General features: G+C 36.0%; 1 protein-coding gene across 2 annotated transcripts in view; it reads left to right on the forward strand.

Moving 5' to 3' along the window:
- The window catches only part of LOC120628673 (matrix metalloproteinase-2-like), a 236,229-nt gene that overhangs the window by 211,138 nt on the left and 10,156 nt on the right, over positions 1–14,935 (forward strand). For both annotated transcript variants that reach the window (XM_039897225.1, XM_039897226.1), the window contains exon 5: positions 8,256–8,405. In XM_039897225.1, coding sequence (XP_039753159.1) covers positions 8,256–8,405 — 150 coding nt within the window. The remainder of the gene's footprint in view (positions 1–8,255; positions 8,406–14,935) is intronic.

Consider the following 14,935-nt stretch of genomic DNA (forward strand, 5'->3'; position numbering starts at 1 on the left):
ATTATGAATGTGAATTATGGATATCAAAAGTGCTAACGTTGTTCGTGGATGCAATCATGTCACTGAAAAATCGTTTCAATTTGGTAGTCGAAGTCGGGCGGAAAATGGCCGCACGGCGCGAGGTAGGCAGCGTACGGTAATATGCTATTAACAACGTTACTCCCGACTTAATTCTGCCCCCGGCGATGCGCCGGCCAGATTCGCTAATTTCTCTTATATGGCGACGAGCATCAATACCCAATTTGAATCTATTTCACCAGCGGTAGTTGACATATTATTATATTGCTCATGCATAACGATCAGTCGGCAATATTGTTAGCATAAAAATGGGATATTTTTCACATATAAAACCCTACTTTACTGTGCTTTTACCTAATTTCTGTTCTGTTTTACCTATTGATTTAAAGATAACGATGTATAAGCTTATCATCATCCTCAGCCTTTTGATGTTTTGTTCATGTGTTGTATTTATTTATGTTTTTTAAATAGAAAAAACGCAAATAGGTATTAACATTAACAACATATTAAGTCAACTTTGAGTACAATGAGTAAGTCTTAATTAAATTCGACTTAAGTGAGGATAAGCAAACTATCTAAGCCTATACGATGAAATCCCCGAGGAGCATCAATAGTTTCTCCAAGTCCCCGTAACGGCCATGTTTGCCGCTTGCTGTCCGCAACATCACATTCAAAGGAGCTATTAGCAAGCACTCCGATAGACATCAATTGGGTTTGCGCGCTATCTGTGTACAATTGATAGAACTCCATTATCTCATAACCATTTCTGTATTTCTCCCAGTCAATTAATAAGGGACCACGAGCAAAATATAAAAAGTAGGTACAGACTTACTCACTTTCATGTAACATTAAAAGAATAAAGCAAATAAGAAAAGACGTCAGCAATAAACCAGCCTAAATAAAAAAAAACGTTTTTTTAGTCTACACCAAACCGGTTATTTCTGGTTAATCTTAAATACGCTTAAACCTTGTTTGCAATACTACTACTACTGATTACACTAAAACACTAAAAACCTTCCGCAAGAGTCACTCTGTTCATTAGTGAAATCGAATTAAAATCAGTTTGGTAGTTTCAATGTTTTTCGCGCCCATACAGACAGACAGACGTGGCGGGGGACTTTATTTTATAGTATGTGAAGATAGATGCACTTACCCACAGAGACATATATATTTCAAGTGACATTTTATCACAGAAAATTTACATTTTACCATAGATAATTTGTATCATCGTATAAATATTAAAAAAATATTGACATCAATATTTATACGATACTACCGTCACTCAATAAGTGTTTTGCCTTCCCGGAACATCTCCACTAGCTCTTAAACTTTATGGTATTGTATTAAAGTCCAAACTGACTTTTAAGTATTATAACGAATCGTTTGTATAAGAGTATACAAAAGTGTAGTTTTTAGACTTTTTCAGGTAGTTTTTTAAATTTTTCTCTCCGTTATAACCATGCTCGTACTTCAAGGAATATTCTTATGAAAGAATAAGCGAAATCGGTTCAGCCGCTCTCGAGATTTTCGCTTAGCAACACATTCAGGGATCATTTTTATTTTATAGATTATATAAACAATATTTTACGTTTTCTTACATAGCTGTTTTTTTCGTAGTAAATATTTAAATCAATAAAGAAAAAAAGATTTAGTAGCCGAAATATGCTTTATACTACCTCCCCTGTCCGTCTGTCAATCAAAGCTGATGTGCGTTCTCGTCCAGTATTTAACTTACCACTCTTACTTTACACGAAATTCCGTTTATTATAATAATAAACGGAATTTCTTCGTCATCTCTCTGCATTCATCGTTTTAAAATCGTAGCTGAGTGCTTGAGCGTATAATTGACAAATAACACCTCTGCAGTCTGAATTGGTATTTCCTTATATTGAAAGAGTTGCTTTAAATCCCTCTCTGTCAAAGAATCAAGGAGATAGACTGCTATTGAAGTCCCCGGTGAACATCAATGCCTATAGCCGCGTCGCTTATCTACAATATACGGTGTGAGAAAAGCGCTGTGGGAGAAGGGTCGTTTACTGTGGGATATTATTCAGCAGACTGAACAATTATAGCTAACGACGATAATGATGTATAGCTACTCTTAATATCAGTAGCGAATTCGTATAGGATAACGTTTTGAACTGTATTCCACCTATTTTCTTTTGATAATTTTAGAGGAAGGGCAAAATGTACATTTAGGGTCCATTTGTATTCAACGGAAAACTACTTTTCCGATTCCGAACCGATTTTCGTAAATTATTACTATACATTGCATTTGCACCTTTTATTTAACAAATCGTTTACTGTGATACAATTTTAAGGATACAATAACCCAAATAATAAATAGAACTCACATAGTTTTTGTCCATAAATAGCAAAAAATTAAACGACAATTTCTTGGTTTATAAGCATGTGCGCTTCCCCATAATGTGGATGGATTTGAAAATCATTTTGACAGGCGACCGATGTCGGAGGGCGCCTGGCACGCCACTGGGGAACCGAGGACCATATCCTGCTGACGTTTTATTATTTTTATGCTAATTTGCCCACTCGAGGCGTGAAATAAAACATGATTTGAACAGTCTTCCCTTTCACCACGTCCAGTATCTGCGGACCCAATATTCTGACAAACATTTTTTTACTTCTAGCTAAACATAATTAAAACTATATTCCTGTATTGTATTTTTTATTGTAATAATTGCCGGGCCAAGTAGATGAAACACCTGATAGTAAGTGGTAAACTATCTCCTACAATCAGAGCAACACCTAGCACGTCATGTAAGGAAGACATCCTATAAAGTACCTCTCTGTCTCCATTGCCGTTAAGCTGAGAGTTAAGCCAAATTTGCCTGTAATTACACCGGAAACCACGCCTTTCAGATCGAAACGCAACAATTTAGTTGCATATGCATGGTAATAAGCTTTACTTTTCTACTACTATTAAAATTACTATGTACTACTTGTTGTGTGTACGTATCGGTATCGAGTCCGATGTTTTAAGTTGCTACATCTTTCCTAGTCCCGCATAATAATTGTAACTCGAAGCGGGAAGGAGTACGGACGAATAATTTTAATGGCTCGCTGACAGATTATTTCAGAAAATTAAATTTTAGCTCGTTAGACACAGACCATAAAGTTCATGCTTACAAATCTCTTTGTTATGACATCGTAACGAGATTATGTCCGTTTCGTCGTGAAGACGTCGCCATGTCGTCATGATAGCGCATGTTTTATTGCTTCACGCTATAAACGTTGCGCCCTTCCGATTTGCTCCATTATACGTAAATATTATAATAACGTCTTCAGAAAACAGACCAGTAAGAATAGTCCAGTACATGACAAGTAAGTTGCGTGTCAGTATCTCATCCATTAAAACGATTGGCAAGCGGCAAGCCTATTTTTATGTAAATTGAGTAAAACAGAATTAGATGGAGAGCTGCCTCGTCTGTTGAGTGGTTAGCGCGTTTAACTACGATCCCGAAGTCCTGGGTTTCGATTCCCGGGTTGGGTCTAGATTCGTTAGGTAAGTATTGGTTTTTGCTGTCTCAATTCTGAGTACCTACAAGCCCAGCGTTAGGTAATTGGCGTTATCATTGTTTATTAAGAATTTCTTTTTTACTAATTTATACCGTTAAAAGCCGGGATGGTTCGCTAGTTTGTAATATTAGTAAGAAGTATGGTAAGCATGGATTGTTCTTAAACAAAGTCGTCGGAAACCCCTAGTTACAAGCAAAATAGTTGTTTGTTATTAATGTACCAGATCGGGGAGCGTGCGTCAACATCGAAGTCCGCACAATCGGTCACGTGTTCACGTGGCCCGCGTCACTCCTCACGTTTCTTAACCATAGAGCTGGGAATAGCTTCTGTTTGTTCCAACTTCAGATCGCCCACAACGTGCCCTGAAGCCCCTCAAAAGCACTTCAAACTTATTCGTTAGCTCACGCGCCCCGATGGAAATTATTGCCAACCGTATTCACGTTGCGACCAAGTTGCGGTATTTGCATGGCTTCTTTCGGCATTTATTAAAACAGTGGTCAAATTATTTGTCGTCATTGTAATTAAACGTGCCTTGTTGTTTAAAACGACTTGCGACATCACGGTTGTTTACGCAAATGGTTTCACAAGCTTTACATCAACCCTAACTGGTTATATTTATGATTAGGTAAAGGCTTTATCAAAATTATAAAGCTGATGTTAAGTCGACTCCATCCAAGTTCCTAAAATGAGCTTTATCTATCTCATAACTATCGGTTTTATTATCAAGATTTTTGCAGTTGAGTAGCCAACTATTTGTTATAGGTTTTTATGGAATCCGTTCTATAACTGATTCTATTCCAACGCCCCCAATTAATATAGGTAGCCCACAGCACTCTTTAGAAAACGTAACCATTAGCGTTGACCCATTCTCATTATTTTGGTTTGACATTACAACATTAACTTTGAAATATGGTTGCAAAATTCACTCAAAATTTTCAATTAACTGCTTCCCTGATATATTGCATGTACGAGCCTCATTAATATCGCAATAATTTTCAACTATTTCGAACATTTTGTAAGCCGATATACCATGCGACCTGCAACTTATTAAAAACTGGGCTCCCAATTAGATGTACTCGTATATCATAAATATCTATTTGAACTGGATAACGTTACACGAACGCCACTGTCTATATATTTTATAAATTGAGGACGAAATGAACATTGCAACCCCCAAAAACATTGCTCATACTGTCTCTTTATGCTTCCCCAGTGTCCCCTAATAATGTTATTGAAATAATTATGAACAGCGTCGGCCGAAACCCGCGTTGGTTAGTTTTAATTACCCACGGAAGCGATATTTTATAAAGCAAAATGTGTTGCTGGTATGAACAGTTTATTATGAATTTCGCAAAGCAGATCAGCCAGTTTATTATCATCGTACGAGTATATTAGAGCCAGTTAAACAGAGCAGACTTATGTGTTATGGAACAAATATAAAACCTATACAATGAACCGCATTTTCAAGCTCTAGCTCTCTAATTAAAAGTACGTGCAGGCCTAATGAGATCACTTTGTGACTGTGACAACGCATAAATCCTGTGTAATAAACGCGGCATCCGTTAAATAGGGCCGAGTCAGTCAAATTGTCCACAATACGATTATTCCATTACATAGGAGCGGCGGCGACCGCACGCTGAAATACATGCTCGTGTTCTACTTATGACCTGCGTGTCTTTGCTTCGAGCTATAAATAATTAAATACCCTAACATATATAAGTAAACTAGCTAAACCCCGACTCGCTTCACTTATGCCATTCCCGAGGGAACTAAGAAAAAAATGTATATAAAACACTTTCATAGAAACAAAATGGAAACACGTCACGTAACGTCACGTAAGCCAATCCATCAGCCACTCTTTGAGTTTTACGGACACATTCATATGGACTCTGAATTTTTATATAACGTACAAAGTTTTACACACGCAGTTGTGTACAAGCAATACCGACACGTTCTGTTAATATACAATGACATAAAAGAACATGAAATAAAAGATTTAAATATTTTCTTCGTTATTATCAAATGATGATAATAAATATACCGAGTCAATTCGTTAACTTAAAATTAAAGCTACGAGGGTACCAAACGGGCTCTGAAAATTAGCTCTCAACCATATCAGCAGATGTATCCCTATTTTCCTATACCTTAGCCAGTAAAGTATTATCACAATTCAACATAACAGTGGAATCGCACTGTTGTACTTCTGTTGTACTTCTGTTGTACTTCTTCTAGTTCTTTCTAGAGGTTTATCTTTCTTGAGGTTCTACGAATTAAATTGTCATTTCCCTAACTTATTTCTAACTCGTCGATTAGCGGATACCTAGTCCTTGATTCTATGTCTTTATGGTTTTAATAACCAACTTCCAAGTTTATACCTACAATAGTTGTTTCATGGTTAACAATATAAAACCTTTTTTCATACTTATATCCATATTCAATTTGATTAAATATTCAGTTAATAATAATAGGTGCATTGGTACGGCAATTCACTCAAACTGTTAGTCCAATTATTATTCACGCTTTGCCTACAATATGTGTGTAATAATATTTTTGGACGTACCTAAATAACGCTATAAAATTGCAGCATGCGCTATTTATTGTGAAGAATTATTTATTAATGTATCATACCGTCACCACATAATAAGTGACAGCATTTGTTAAACACTATTTACCCTTATTTATAAAATGTATATTCTGTATGACGCAGGAAACATCGAATTTTTGCGAATAAACTAGGACGATTGCGAAGGACCAAAGCTTTGAAAACTAAGATATTTTTACACACTCATCCAAGCGATTCCGATTTAAAAATTAATTTATTTCTAATCTTTTCACTCACTTCACTCTATAAGCTCTTTTGAAACATCTCATCACGTCTGTCTGTTTGTAGTACCACCGGTTCGGAGGACACTAAAAAGAAGTCGGCAAATAACTCAGCAGTTGCTCTTTTCTAACAACAACAATTTACAATTTAACATTCATCTTGTAAGAGATGAAAGCGGAGCCAAATGCTTCCATGGAACCTTATCATTGGGAACCAACCTAAGGAGATATTTTTTTAAGCACTGGGCTCGCGCTGTGAATGTTTTGTTAGTTTTAATTAAGCTTAGGAAAAAAATGTGCGCAGCTTTACAATAAGTTACCGTCTACTTTACTAAACTCATTTCATGTATTTAAAACTTAAACTTCGAAACACATAACTACCCACTTCAGATTCAAATACGTTATAATGCGTACAACATTACAATTACTTTACATGCGTGAAGATACTATTTATTGTATTTATAGCAACAAAGTATCTTAACCTAAACACAGAGAGAGTACCTACTGATATTACCTACGTGCCTACGTATTTTGTCAATTTAAGCAGCCAGGAAGTCACGTGCAAAATCTTTACATGTAAGGGTCAGCGATGGCTTACCGACATGTTCATATTTTACGCGCGACCTGCGTGCTACTTTATTTCAACTTACGTACGTAGTGCTATCATTTATCTGTTCTATGCTTCTGTCTATCTACTTTATAAGACCCTTGACAAAAAAAGAAATGTGTCATAAGTTATTCGGCTTTATCTCTCTGTCTGTCTGTGAGATTTTGTGTGATAATGTGAGTTAAAATTTTTGTCTGCCTTGTATCTGTATCGTAGGGCTGATACAAACGTACCGATTTAATTCCGTATTTCGGATTATACGCACACTTCACTTGTGGGTAGATTCCTATCATATTATCCTGAAATATCTGCTGGAACGATTTCAACAACGCATTTTGGCACCTTAGATTAGCTTTAGATATGTTTTAGATTTAAACACGTGTCAACAATGTACTTCGTGTTGATGAAATATCGTTTACAAAAGTTGAAGTTATGATAATTGTGCCACCTGATACTGTCAGTAGATATTCACGCTTAACTAAGTACTCGCCTCCTCTGAATATTAAAGACTGTGAATATTGCTGTCTATAAAAAGTACATTGCGAACGTAAGCTACGTTCGCAAAATTTTTTTACCACAATGTGTAGTGTTTCGCCTTATCTTATTCTTCTTCTCACTCTAGGCTATTTACCGCATGTAAGCTTCATCGTCTGTTTTATGGGGATGCTTTCGATTTACTACCTGTAATAAAATATTTTTCTTATTACTTAATTTTTAAAATAAGCCATTATATATAAATATTGTTTTTCCATCTACTGACCAAAAATAACTTATTTATTACTTTTATTATAAAGTATACAGTACACAGTAATAATTTGTATCTTGGATATATATATTAAAAAAATACTAGGCGACCCGCATTAAGTATTAGCATCGACCATCCAATCAATTGTTAATATTAAATCAAATAAGATGTAGATATCCTAGTTTTTATTTTTAATATTTTCCTTTGCATATCAATATTCACATTGTACTTTGTTATGAAACGACCAATCTATCTATCAAAAAAATCTTTATTGTATCTAAGTACCAGATATAGTTGGAACATCTTGTATCACTTACTCAAACACTGTGCCATACAGGAAACAGACAATTTTTTTATCTGTAGGTAACGTCATATTATATGCTGCCAGTTCAGAGCACCGGACGATGAATACCGGTGTACGGATAAACCCAACCGAGTTACAAACTCCAAAATATTGTGACGTACTATGATAAAAGATTTCGTTTAAATACATACATAATCTGTATATATTTGTTTTTTTTTCAGCTTGTCCCAATCCCGCCGTCCATCGCAGATAGACCCACACGGCACGAGAAGCGTCCTGGCACGCGCACTGGACGTTTGGCAACAAGCGTCACGACTCACCTTCACAGAGATCAACTCGGATGACGCTGACATCGTCGTTTCGTTTTCCAAGTAAGTTGAGTCAATTTGTTATTTCATCATGCGGCTTAATACAGGCCACGGATCTCCTCTCAGAATGAGAAAGGTTTAGGCTGTACTCCACCACGCTGGCCAAGTGCGGATTAGTACACTGAGATTGTTATGGAAAACCCTCAGGCATGCAGGTTTGACGATGTTTCACCGACAAAGCAAGACATATTTTGATTGCCTTAATTAAAAATATGCATAGCTTTAAAAAACTGGAGGTGCGTGCCGAAGATCGATCTCGATCCCTCCAAGAGGGAGACTGAAGCAGTAACCACCAGGCTATCACCGCTTCTTATTAACTTAAGTATGGTTTAGCCAACTTAAAAATTCAACTTGTATTAGATACCAATGTACTTAGTGTTTTTTAGATCCTAGTTAGTTTTGGCCAGTGCCCACAATATATCGCATATAATGTAGGTAATAGCGCATGTTAGTATTCGATTAAAAGTATCCTCTGTGGAACTAAACACCAAATTAAAGTAGATTTCAAAAAATTACAGAAAAGCGCTTCAAAATATAAGCGCGCATCATTTTCGGTAAAAGTAGCATACTTATTATAAAACGCTACAGCCTTTAAACTATCCACATGCAAATAAACACATCCCTCTGTTTTTGATATATTAACGAATAGCTTTTGCGTGAAGCCTTCGCCTTCACTCACATCAAGTTCGATTTCAGAGGCACCGAAATTTCAAAGGTCAGTTTTTCTTAAAGAATGGAGTTCCAAAATGCCTTTCTTTGACGTTTATATTAAAATAGCTATATATATGTATGCTTAAATTCAACAAATTCGCCCAGTGAAATTAAAAGAAAGTCAGACAGTCAGTCAGTTGATATTCACTTTTTCCTTTTAAAAGCAAAAAGCCTTACGCAATCGCCCTACAAGGACCTATTTAAGGAAAGAATCAAAAGAACATAAAACCAAGCCTAATATACTTCCATAATGCAAATTCAAAGGCAAACATAACGTTTTGTTAAATCAACAAGAATTCGTTTACTTAAACTTGTTATAAACGGTGTTCCTTGTAGCTTGAAATAAAGCGTGTTCAGTCTCACTTCCTACAAAAGCTGTTGTCCCAGTACCTCTCTAAAGAAGATCGAGTTAAAGCCTCGACGTCGCATTCTATAAGCGACTTTCCCCTGCTTCTTTAACTGTCTTTTTCTCACTGTAGCTGTAGCCGTATATTAAGGTAGTGAAAAGTATTTGTATCAATGATATAATTCCGCTTAGTACTTAATGGGGCAAGATTGAAGATTATTAATAGAAGCACGGTCTCTTCCCGCAATGACAAGGGGTTAAGCCTGTAGTCCATCACGCTGGCCCTCCGCATGCCATTGAGAACATTATGGAGAACTCTTAGGTATGCAGGTTTCGTCACGATGTTTTCCTTCACCGTTAAACCAAGTCAAATTTTAGTAATTCAAATGCACAAAACTTAGAAAAGCTAGAGATTCGAACTCGTCACCCCGAAAGCTAAATCAAAGTCCTACCCACTGGGCTATCACCGCTATAATGATAATAATAGACAGATATAATTAAATTCAAAGCTTTTAGTAAAAAGACAAAAGTTTTAAAAACAAGGTTACATGGATTTTAAGAAAGAAAGTAACTAAATTCGTTTCTAGATTTATTATCCTGATAATAAATAATAATCAAGTGAGGATTTGGGGGACACGTCCTATCCATTTAAGGGGATTTTCGACATTCTCGTGCGAGGCATCACAATAAGATACGAACAAAATACGCTTCGGCGTTTTAAATCTTCGACGTTATATTGGAATCTTAAAACGTTTAGCTACCTTATACCTACGTTCTTACGATCCACTCACAGACAAACTAAAATTTAACGTATAGCTGATTCAAGGTGGAACATTTATATTTCGTTTCGATTTAGTTACACTGAGAGAACGTGACTTGATAAATTCACTGTAATAGGTCCTTCTAACCGGATAATGTTCACTGCGCGACTTCAATTACGTGTCACGAGGGTTATTTTGCTAGAGCTACATGAAGTTCACTATTTGAACGTATTGTAGGTACTATAATAAATAAATAGTATTTAGCAACAATAATTCTGTAACATTTACTAATCATCTGATTATTAGCCCCCATACCGTTAGCGAATTCATTGAAACCAGGCAGACATTGGAGAACGCCATTTCCCTAAGCTAAGACACGGGTTTAATGTAAAGATAATATTATTAGCTTAGATTAGATTATTTTTCGTAAACTTCTCCTAGGACTTCGCCAAACATGTTCAGCCAAACATGTAAGTAAACCAAACTAGACAAGCAAGGCAGTTTAATCCTAACTAGTCCTAACCAATATTATAAATGCGAAAGTATGTTTGTTAGTTTGTTTGTTTGCCCGTCCTTCACGTTCTTACTAACCGATCAACTTTTTTTTTGGTATAGAGTTAGCTGAAAAGGGGAAGAGGAAAGTCGGAGACGGAAAGGATTTTTTATGCAGGAAAACAATCTGTTCCCACGGAAATTCTAAGAAACTGTAATAAACAGACACACAGCTATATTTTAATATATGAAAATAATTTATCTTCTAAAATAAAATACCTAGTTACCTGTAGTCATGAAATTACATAGACTTGTTCATGTACTTATTTAGATAAAATTAATTATAAAACACGTGTGAGATCTTCTTCTTCTTCTGGGCAGTTTCCGCACGTAAGCGCTTCGCTTGTTGTACGTGAAATTTCCCAATGTTGCTCGCTACTCCAGCCATCCAAGCTCGTTCCAGAATACCAGCATGCCGCCCAGGTTGCTGAGGATTTCTGGGATAGTGGCTGGTGATCCCAGGTAGATCTCGCGTTGCTCTGTCACGCCCGTGCACTCCAGCGTAGGTGTTTCATTCTTCTCCATGCGTGTGAGATGTTTGTTGTGATCATGATTACAAAAATAATTTAAGCAGCATAAATTCAAAAGGGAAATAAAGTTACAATACGAGGACAAAAAATACGAATTACGCGGAGTCGAAGACAAGAGTTGCATATCGAATGAGCGTAGGGCGAAGTTTCGCTTATTAGATCACCGTAGACGACGATATGAGAAAGTACCGGCGACAAAAACCTCAACCGAGGACATATTGCGACCCCGTATTGCCGGAGACGTTGCAAACTTGCAGCATAAAGTTTAGTGTGGGCTACATAAAATTTTCTTTTTTCTCGGAAGGCAGGCGAGCGGCAAGTTCCCGAGCACGCGCACTCTTTTATTAGTTGCGACGGGACACTTCCGAATGCCCGCCACGAGCTCTGATATCCTATGATAACGGCCACGAACTTTTAGTCGAGTTACGGGTTCTTATTCGAAACAAAGACGAGACGGAACAGTTGGATAATTTTCTTTTTTCATTTCTTACATGCCACTTTTATCCATAAGACATAATATAAACGCATAAGAATAGGTAAAAACCACAATTTTTTGTTTAGACCCATTGTTTCTTAGTGTTGTTGTGATACCTATTCACAATAAAAATAAGGTAAAGATGCTATGAATCAATGCGATATTGCCAACCCATGGGAATTTTATGCGTGCCGTTAACTTATATTACTCTCAATAAAAAGCTTCCGTTTCCTACGACGTTCACGCCAAGTTAAATATACATAAAAAGATAGGAAGATATATAATATACATTATACCTACACACGCAATGAATCTTATATTAAAATAGGCTCTCAAAACGTATTTAATAAGCTTAATATACTTAAATTTAATAAACTATTTTTTTTAACATTTAAATTTATTTTTTACTGGATTGGATATGATAAAAACAGTTTAGTTTTTATCATATCCAATCCAGTAAAAAAGAAATTTTAAAATAAATCGACAAATAACTTAAAAAAATATTTATTACGTCAAATTTACGTCTAGACCATAATGACATTATACATATTATAGAGTACGATGCACTCTATTATAATAATGTGTTGTTTGAAATCTATGACTGGTGGTCAATGCGTCGATCGTCTGATATTTGTGGCCAAAACATCTTGAAAATATCATATAAAATATAAATATATAAAATTAATGCGAAGTATTGTAGTAAGTGTGTAAGTAAGTGACCTCACTTTTCAATGCTTGCACTTTAATTTTAGTGGTTGAGTCAATATGGCGGGCCTATAAACCCGGCCTTGCCCGGGTCAGTGCTTGTCGGGGAAGTACTACCAAAAATCTTATAACATCCGCCAAGCAGAATTGCTGTGTTCCTGTCTGAATGCCCTTCATACCGTTACTGCTGTATTTACAGGCAGACAATTAACAAATTAATAACAAAAAAATACAATTAGACTGGACACTACAAATACTTATTCCATTATGTAGTGTCTAAGCATAAATGTATGACTTTTAAAGTTAACACAAAATATAAGAGTGAGTAGGTAAAACAGCGATTGGGCAAAGTACAAACAGATAAATCTATCTTTTAACCTACTGCAAAGACAAAAGACGTAGATATGTTATGTAGATATGTTTTATTTTGTCATAGAAGTTTGTAAATTCGCAACAGTTAACGTGTAGGTACAATGTATTGTTTAGTTACTGTCGACCTTTATACCAGGCTATAAATCATCCAATAACTCGGAAACTTTCCATTTGAAGCCATTATATTGATGGCGTATGTCAACGCTACGTTTTACCCACTACCATTTCACAATACTGGAAATATAACTAGCTATGCCTACGGCTGTGCCCGCGTACCTATATCCTAGTATGTTGGCCTCCCGTTAATAAAATATTTCTTTTGAAGTATCTCTGATTCAAAAGTAAGTTTGTCTTTAAGGCCCCAGGATGCTATCTATTGCCTTACTAAGTTACGTTAAGATTGTTTCAGCGGTGATGTCAAACATAAGTAACATATACCACAAAACAAATGTTATTGTCCTCTATTTCCACGGGTGTAAGTTTTGTATGTCCGTCTCCGCGATGCAAGCTATTTTTGTGCAAATTTCATTAGGATCCGGGAAGTGGTTTGGCCGAACATAGGTGACAAAAGGTCACATTTATAATTTCAGTAGATAAAGATTATATAGCAACTAGTTGTTCTCTTAGTCTTCATCCGTGTTTCTGTTACTTAAAAAACTTTGTCAAGCTTTTGTTCTCCGGAATATATTTCCCTATCCTACATGCATTTCCATATGTGAACCAAACATAGGCAATAAACAAACAAGCCATTTATAATATTTGTATGGAAATATGCAGGTGTACGTAATTATTTAGAAACTGGAATATTAACCCTTTTTGTTTGTATTAAAATCATAATTAGTAAGGACGGATTTAAATCTACAATTCCATTACTACAGGTTCCCGCGAAGTAATAAAAAATAAACATGCGGACAAACTGTCGCAAGGAACAATCGTAGTTCCCAAGACAAGACCCAAATTAGAAGAAAATTAGGTTGCAATAGTTGGAATCACAACATGGGCTCGTGTGTGCAAGAACCTTATGATTCATCGCACCCAGAACCAAAAAACGTCGCTTAGGACGCAAATGGCTTCGCTGAAATAAAAACTACTTCGCCAATCTAATTTTCTCATGCACCAAATTATACACGCATTAATATTGTGTCTACAACTGGGGAGAGGTAATAGCTACCTATTTAACCATAAAAAAAGTATTATAGTCGTCCTGTCCTACACATAACGATAATACGTAGGACGTATGTTGGCATTTTATATTCAAATATTGAGTGGCAAATACAATCACGACCACATATAGGGACTCATTCCGACGCAGCCGAGAGTGCTTTTACACTTTTGCAGCCCATATCGACTAATGGCGGAAGTTTCTCACAGAAACTCAATAACGCAGCGGTCAGCTAATATTGCGTCAAATATTCATAGAGAGAGGTCTTTTCGCTATTTTGTTTGCGCGAAAAATGATTAGATTGGTTGTGTCCGAGTAGAACCCAAGGGAGCCAAGTTAGATTGCTGTGCAGACTGCGCTCGGCCATGGTTGCGTTGAAATGAATACATTACTTTGGACTATTTTCATAACCGAAGCTCATACATATTACGTAAATATGTTATGAAAATTATGAATAAGTATTTCTATGAAGTACGTTATATACCGACAGACAACGCTTCAATCAGTTGATCTATAAAAGCATGATTTGAGCACCAAAATTCCTATACTTTTATAGGAACTTTGAAACTTACTATAAAACTATATTTATCCTAGTTACAGTTTTTCCCAACTACTAAACTTTTATGATTTTAGCAGTCTTATAATGAACATACATGATACAGTATGCCTGAACGTCTATAAAAAGTAGACATTGGTTTTATTAGAGTTTTCCACACTTCGATTTTCCCGGAAATCCCACGTGATTACGAATGTGCGTTTTAAAAAGCGCGCTTCAAAAATATTGTCTACATAATACACATATACTCTGTATTTAACAGATTAACTAGTTCAGATTGCGCAGGATAGGTACGGAATATAGTTATTAAATTTTATCTTAATATTGCAATCTCCGCTTTGAAACATACCAAAAGAGTCCATA

The sequence above is a fragment of the Pararge aegeria genome, chromosome 13 (assembly GCF_905163445.1).
Source record: "Pararge aegeria chromosome 13, ilParAegt1.1, whole genome shotgun sequence".
Lineage (NCBI taxonomy): Eukaryota > Metazoa > Arthropoda > Insecta > Lepidoptera > Nymphalidae > Pararge > Pararge aegeria.